The sequence below is a fragment of the Gasterosteus aculeatus genome, chromosome 1 (genome assembly GCF_964276395.1).
Source record: "Gasterosteus aculeatus chromosome 1, fGasAcu3.hap1.1, whole genome shotgun sequence".
Lineage (NCBI taxonomy): Eukaryota > Metazoa > Chordata > Actinopteri > Perciformes > Gasterosteidae > Gasterosteus > Gasterosteus aculeatus.
Genome location: NC_135688.1, coordinates 21,948,289 through 21,956,605, shown reverse-complemented (window position 1 = coordinate 21,956,605; position 8,317 = coordinate 21,948,289). Strand labels below are relative to the sequence as shown.

Here is an 8,317-nt window from a genome sequence, read left to right as displayed (position 1 = left end):
AAATCAGCTGCATCTCCCTCATCCTCACTCGATCATTCTTTGTGTAAAGGGAAGTCAGAGTGCGCAGAACACCCCTCAATTGCAGATTCCTCTAGTCAACATGTTCATTCAATTCAAATCATTTTATTTCGTTCAGCTTTTCAATCTGTAAACATGCTGTCCCAAAACACCCAAAATGTTAAAAAGAATGTGACACCACAAGTGTTTTACTGGAATAACACCAGGGTCTTTTCTTTATCATAAGAGGGGGAAGTCCTCGAGCCGGACTGAACAATACCAGTTCGGTTTACTCAAGGAACAGAGATCATATTGTGGTACAAAACAATAATTTATTAGTACATCAGTAAAAACAAACACTGTAAAACTATTCTAATTTGGCTGACAGCTTATCACGGAACAATCTGTGTACTTGCCCGGGTCCCTAACCACGATGAGGGTAGGGCGAGCGTCTGTGTGGAGGCAGCAAATCTCCCAGTACATCTAATGACCCGTGCAACCTAAAAACATGCAACACACACACACACACTGCAACTCACTCACGCAACGGCAAAACAAAGTGCGTTAAAAACAGTTCATGCAATATCACACCACATGCTAAAATCTGATCTAAGAAAATACCTACGCTATTCCTCCACACAACGGGCACCCCCCGCTCGAAATAAATAAAAATAACAGTAGGCAAGTACCCGAAACAAAAACCGGAGCGCAGGACGAATACATTACATTACAGGTCATTTAGCAGACGCTTTTATCCAAAGCGACTTACATTACACTTTAAACCCATGGTTTTTCACATTTTTGCCTGGGGAGCAATTAGGGGTTAGGTGTCTTGCTCAGGGACACTTCAACATGGAACATGGGGCAGCCTGGACTCGAACCACTAACCTTGTGCTTCCCAGCACACCTTCTCTAAGCCCTGCGCCACGACGACCACATACAATGTTATGATATCAGCTGGTTACAATTGCTAATCGCTACTCGTACCCGGATACGGCAAAACAGCAGTTTGTGCACCACCTGGAAAGGCTGAGGAGCTAAACCCTCCCCAATGACGTCCGAAGGGACTCCACTCCAGGTTGAGATCTGTAAGCTGACAATTTCCCCCATAACAAACAACCTACCAGTTAGCGACCTACCTGCTACTCTCCTCTCAGCGGACTGCTAGAGAACGGGAGACGGCCTGTAAAATAGGGCGCTCATTGATGACGTCAGCCCGACCCCTTGACACTACCCAACACATCTACCCCCACTACTTTTACCCTCGGGACGAGGATAAGACTCACCTCCCTGACTTAAGACTAAGGGGACCTAAAACGGTAGCGCCCTGCCCACTCACGGTTGTCTGTGGCAAGCGATGAACGTTAGAGTGTCAAAATTCTGTAGGGTGTTGGGTTCCAGTGATCCTGGATCTTGTTTCTTCCCCTTACGCTGTGGTCCCTCAGATACACCAACTGGTCCACGGTCAGCCCTTCGTCAACATTTCGGTCGTGTCTCTCCTCTCTCCGTTGTGCAGCCCCCTGCATACGATGTCTTGCCCCGGCATAGGCTGCTCGTAGTCGCCTCTGGTGTTCGCCAAGCCAGTGGTCCACCGTACCTGCAGCGGAGTCTGTTACTCTCCCTAGCAAGAAGTCCACCGGCAACTGTGGATCTTGACCAAACATCAGCAGATAAGGCGACTCACCAGATGATTGGTGTATGGTGGTGTTGTAGGCAGAGATAAGTTGTGGGAGGTACAACGTCCAGTCCCTCTTCTTCTCCACTGGCAGCGTGCGCAGAAAATTGTGCAATGAACGGTTGAAACGTTCACACTGCCCATTTCCTTGCGGTCTGTAAGGTGTGGTCCTACTTTTCTGAACCCCGTACAACTCACATAGCTGCTGGATGAGTACCGCTTCAAAACCTTTCCCTTGGTCGGAATGAATCCTAGACGGAACTCCACTGTAGGTGCTCGCTGGTCTCGAGTGGGAATGGCCTGTGTATACTTGGAAAATACATCAGTCATTATCAGAACATGTTCTCTACCATCTCTAGCCGGTTCAAGCAAGGTAAAGTCAATGGCCAATATCTGATTTGGCCGGGAGGCCAATAAATGGCCCATGGAGGCACGGACTTTTGGTTGGACCGCTTTTGCCAATGTACAGCGTTCAAAGTTCTGGCAATACTCTTTAATTTCATTAATCATACCTGGCCAGTAGCATCTTTGTCTCACTAGGTCGGTTGTTCGTTCTACACCTTGGTGTCCTTGGCCCTGATGTAACTGGTGCAATACTTCCTCTTTTAGTTTAGCAGGCAATACTAGCTGTCGTCCTTCCTCCCCGCCATCTGGTCTAGACACACGGCGATACAGAACTCCCTCCTCCTTTGTCACCCTCTCCCATTGGCGAAGCATCTCCAAAACTGATTTGGGGATGGCGTGCCTCTCCCGCTGGTCTGGGCCTCATTTCCGGTTCCAAAAAAACAAAAAGTGACTGATGATAGGATCAGCTTCCTGCAACGCAGCTAGATCTACAGCAGAATGGGTAGGGAAAACTGACACGGTTGACTTAGTTACCTCCATGGTCGGTTGTATGCCGAGTTGTGCTATCATCTGGGGGATGGCACTGCCCGGCATCAAGGCACCATATCCTTCAGCAGGCGCATCAGTTTGATACTGCCGGGATAATCCATCTGTATTACCATTGGCTCGGCCGGGTCTGTACTTAATGGTGAAATCAAAATCAGAAAGTTGAGCGGCCCACCGCTGCTCGAGGGCACCCAATTTAGCCGTGGATAGATAACTTAAAGGGTTATTGTCCGTATACACCACACACTTCTGACCCAGGAGATATTCCCTGAATTTCTCGGTCATGGCCCACTAGAGCGCCAAGAACTCCAACTTCATGGAACTGTAATTTGTCATATTTCGTTCCGTTGGCTTCAATCCTCTGCTGGCGTAGGCCACTGGTCTCACCTTACCACTCTGCTCCTGCGAGAGCACTGCTCCAAGACCACTGTAGCTGGCATCGACTTCCAGGATGAATGCCTGGTGCATTGCACTGACCAAAGGGCATACGGTTAAATTCGAACAACCCGATAGGCGTACAAAAAGCTGTCTTGTTCTTGTCGGCCTCTGCCACGGCAACTTGATTGTACCCACTGGCCAGATCCATGGTACTGAACCAGCGGGCACCCGACAAGGCATCCAGCGACTCTTACTCATTGATGACGTCAGCCCGACCCCTTGACACTACCCGTCACATGAAATTAAACTGGGAGAAACCTGAGGGGAAAACAGCAGAGAAGTAGGTGTGTAGAGTATAAACAACTTAAAGATGTACAGTACATTAAATTCCTACAACAAAAATTATTCAAATATTGTGAATCATTAAGCCAGGTGTAAGGCAGGACCAGTGCAGAGACAACATCCATCAGATGTAAACCACCATCCACAGAAACCTGTGAGGAGGGAAAGCACAAAGACTTCAGGGAAAAGGCAAAGGTGGTAATTTGGGTTTATGATGACAGTAATAGTAAAGTGACTAATACTAATGATAACCGCAGGTGTGTTAAGGCTGGCGCATGCTTCTGCGTCGTTGCGTCGACGCACTCGTTTCAATTCATGGTTCTAAAAGTCTTCCTTGTGTTGCAGAGCAATTCAGCGCCAGAACACCAGGTGGAGCCCGTTAGAACCATGAATTGAAATGTGTGCGTCGACACAACGGTGTGTAAAGACTGAGACGCCAGCCTTTAAGCATGCAGTAACCAATTCAGCCCTCCACCCTTGCAATCTATATTTAGCCCCAATTGCTTTAAAAACGTGTTTTCAATATGAAATGGGAAAGACAATAATATTTTATGGATATACCAACAACCTAACGCATAAGCAACACCAAACACAAAAAATAATCTAGGTTGTTTATTTTTGGTGCAGGTCATCGTGTTGAACGCTAGCATGCTCCAAGCTAGCATGCTAACTAGCAAACTACCGGCGCTAACGCTAACTAGCTTACCAAAGAGAACAGTCTTTCCCGTATCGAGTGGCCAGGACAAGTAAAGCAACTGGTTATAGTTCCAGTGTGTTTCATTCAAACACTCACGTACTTACATTTCTCGTAAGAGTATTGGAGCCGGTAGCCGACCAGTTCATCAATTATTATGAAAATCTTAAATGTTAATATAGTCTCTCTTTCAACCATACGTTACAACATGACACATTTATCAACAAATTGATGTTTTTTTGGCACGTTGATATTTCATCCACTTATATCCTACAAGATTCACTCTTCTCCCGAGTAGTAGCTATAATCAAATGGAACAACAATGCTGCATACCGTCAGCGCAAAACAAATCAATATTAAAAAACAACAAGGATCTCGTCTGTTAGAAGCGAGGGAGCCGTGACTACTGAATTACTCCCTCCACACATTCTTGGTCATTACCTTACAGATGACTTGCACTGATTGCCTGAGTTAGCCAGGGTTGCTTCTGAATGAAATTAAATGTGTCTGTTAGTAAGCAAGGGTCACTAATTAGCATTACCAAGTTTTCTGTTAGCTCTAGCGGTCGACCGCACATGCATGGTGACTAGGGCTGGGTATTGAGAGCCGGTGCCATATTGGCATATCTACGACCGGTACCTACCGGAACGAAAAGCTAAGCGATTTTGGTGCTTGCTTTTGGTACCTGAGCCGATTGAAAAATGCTATGGCCATGATCACATCACGCCAGTTCTCAGGTCTTTACACTGACTTCCTATCAAATAAATAACTGACTTCAAAATCCTGCCGTTGGTTTATAAAGCACTGCATTCAGTGCTTTAGGGCATTCAATGCTTTAGGGCCAAAGTACATTTCTGATCTGCTGATACTTTATGAACCACCACATCCCCTTAGGTTGTCTGGGACTGGTCTACTTTCTGTTCCCGGAGTAAAAAGTAACATGGAGAAGCAGTCCGTTTTTCTGCTCCACATATGTGGGAACAGAGTCCCTCAGCTTCTCTAAATCTAGATTAAATATTTTTCTGTTTGATGCAGCCTTTAATTGATTTTTGCATTTCGGAAAAAAAAACCTTATACTACACCGCTACTACACTTTTTGACTGTTTTTCTTTTATGTTTCAATCAATGTTCTTAAATGTTTGTAAATCTTCTTGATTTATGTTTGGATGTTTTTAATGGTTTCAGTATAGGCTACTGGTCCATGTTAAAGTGTTGTCCATATGTTCACAGTTTTACTAATGCTTAATTGCATATTATGTTAACTTTACAATGGTCCCATTATAGGCTGACCAAACATTTGAGACTAAAGCATACTGTAATTTGAGTGTCCAAGCTTTATGCTTAGGATGTTCTTGGCATTCTCCAGCAGTTTATTCTTCCAATATCAGGTTTTTCTAACATTACCAACCTCATTTCGTCAAACAAACAACAAAGAGACAACCAGTGAACAGCTGTGATGATCTGTTACGACGGATTCTTCTCAGAATTGATGACAAGTGACATTGTGCATAAGAACCTTTTAATTTTCTGCACTGAATTGGAAAAGATTGTAAAAACATAACCCACAAACCTTTTAGTAAACGTCTGCAGATAAGGGACAATTTTGACACTAGTTAATGTCTAAATTCATCAAAACATTATAGATGAAAGAAATGTACAAAAAGATTCCCTTATTACCAAAGTAATGCGTAAACACAAGAAAATAAAACATTTTGTTTATGTCAATACTGGATTTAATATTTTGTAAATGTGGCTTTATTATTGGAAATGGCATTCAGTCAGTGAGTGGCAGAGGAGGAATGAGAATAATTGATGTTCCACAAAACTCAAAGGAAGTTCAGGATTGCTACATGTCTACAAAATCTAGTTATGTACACTGTACAGAGATACATCTGTTACAAAGAAAAGATAAGGTTCATGTCTGAGTGGATCTGGCAGATAATAGTATTATAAAGGGACTAAACAGTGATCTGAAGCAGTCACATTGACACTCCTCTAGGCCAGATGTTAACAAAGCCATTCGTGACCTGGATAAGGATTAGACTTCTGTCTGTAGGAAACAAGTACAAAACAACGGGACGCTAATATACACGTTTAAGACAACGAATTAACTATCCTGTGATCTGAAGATATATTTTCTCCTGATCATGTCTTATTAATGGCATTTCATCCAGTTAAGGATGAGAATGATTTAGCAAATTAAAAATATCACAATTTAAATGTTTTTGTTTTTGACAATTTAAAGTCATGCAAAATTAAGTGACGGGCCAGGCACTGAAGACACATTAATTCATTGTTTAAGTGCCTTTACTACAAACTTGTAGAAAAGGCTTTGACTGGTCGGAAGGTAAGTGCTTTGACTGGTCGGAAGACTAGAAAAGCGCTATACAAGTACAGTCAATTTATCATTATTGGTCACTATAAACATGGTAGGTGTCAACCACTGCTGCTAACAGAAGCTGATCAAATTTGGTAACAAAATGAGACAACGGTCTTTATATTTGGATCAATCTTCAACTTAAAGTTGATCCCATTTTGATAGAGTTAGCTACGTCAAAACATTTTGGGGGGAACAAATAAGTCAGGATTGTGTACTATCTGTAGCTAGATAAAAATGTTGTTGGCTTCCACACACAAAAATAAAGCATGAAGGTCAATGAGACATTGAACACTTTGGGCTAATGAAATATGATAGCTAAAATATCATTGCATTTATGGTAGGCTTGATATCATGATGGGAAAGGAGCCAGCGCATACCATATTAAAACAAATGTTTGCCTTCTTAGAAATGTGGCCAGAAGATTGACCTTTTCTGGTACTTAGTATGAAACATACTATTTTACAAAGTCTGTAGAGGCTTGGAGCATTACAAAGCTTACAAAGCCAAGGACAACAATAGGAAAATGGGGAATTTGTGTCCTTTTTTATCATATGAAAGAAGTACCAAACCAACATTTCACTTACATGCTTGTGAAAGTGAAATGTCTCTTTGTTCAAATGTTTTTACTACAATATCTTTACACTCCAATCTCTTTTGGATTAGTATTTCTTATTCACATTCTTAATTTCATTCAATTCGCATTACAAATTACTGCCTTTTTGAACAGGAAGATACATTTTCATTGGTCTTCACAGAAGGGACAGAACTGACAACACAATGACAGTTCGATCATGCTAAAACTTAACAGTCCCTCGTTTGGACAGAGTTTGGTTCCTGTGGGAAATGTGTTAAAAAATGTATGCTTTTAAGACCATTGTTAACATCAAATGTTGTAGACAGCAATACATTGCAGTTCCTAGACAAATAACTTATTCCCGTGATAACATAAACTTGTGCATCTCCTTCCATCTGCTCCAATGTTAGGCTCCTTCTCGTCAACGAACATCCCACAGGTTCACTGTGCTGGTTAATCACACCTCTGTCTGCTGTTGCGAGTCAGTTATGATGGTCACCCCTCGACAAATCTCATCCATACTGTCAAAGTTACTGCCATGTTCAGAATCATCCAGGCTGCAGTGGGCAAACATGCCAGAGGCTGATGATGCACCAACGGACAGTCCCACATCAGTACCCCCATTTCCTGGGCTGATGCCATTTATTGAAGAGCTGAAGTCCCCGCGGGGGGCCTCTCCAACAGGCATCTGATGGGGAGGAAGGTATTGGCTGGGGTGGAAGCGTGGCAGGGCATGTTGATGCCCGGTGCTGCCAGAGCTCAGGGTGCTGTCTTTGGAGATGGGTGTGTTGGTGGGCAGTGGCACATAGAGTTCAGCATAGTCTTCACCAGTGGGCAGTGGAGGTGACAGCTGGTCTTGGCTCAAGAACTCTTCTTCGTGGGGATGGGGGTAATCACTGTCAATGTCATAGCCTCCCAGGTAGTAGTCTGACTCTAGTTCACGTGTGCTTCCTTCAAGGCGGGGGGCTGTGCCTGCGACATTAATGCCAGGACCTGCCTCGTAGCCTGGCACCTCTTCAATGTCTGACAGCCTGGTGCTCGGCATCCAGTCTGATGTGTCCCAGTGATATGCTGGACAGTAGAAGGGGAAATGGTTAATAACAATTCGGACCGTGAAATAATACAAAAAACAATTGGTCTCCACATTCTAGAGCTCTGCAGCAATACAAACAACAACAATACAAAGGATTTGAAGGTCAGGTACATGACAAGGCACAACCTGTTCAGAAAAACATGTGTGTGTCATGCACAATAGCAGCCGGTGAGGGTAGGGGTCATAGGTGTCACAACATGCTGAGATTCATGAAGACAGGCCATGTTGATCGGCTCAAAAAACAATTAAATAAACTGCCACCAGATTGCAAACAAGTAAATACAGAGTTGCAA

At 43.5% G+C, this 8,317-nt stretch overlaps 1 protein-coding gene across 11 annotated transcripts in view; it reads right to left on the bottom strand.

Moving 5' to 3' along the window:
* Positions 1-5,479: 5,479 nt before the first annotated feature.
* The window catches only part of LOC120829679 (protocadherin Fat 3), a 119,645-nt gene continuing 116,807 nt past the window's right edge, over positions 5,480-8,317 (bottom strand). For all 11 annotated transcript variants that reach the window (XM_040194001.2, XM_040194037.2, XM_040194071.2 and 8 more), the window contains one exon: positions 5,480-8,002. In XM_040194001.2, the coding sequence (XP_040049935.2) occupies positions 7,389-8,002 (614 nt within the window). In that variant the 3' untranslated portion in view covers positions 5,480-7,388. The remainder of the gene's footprint in view (positions 8,003-8,317) is intronic.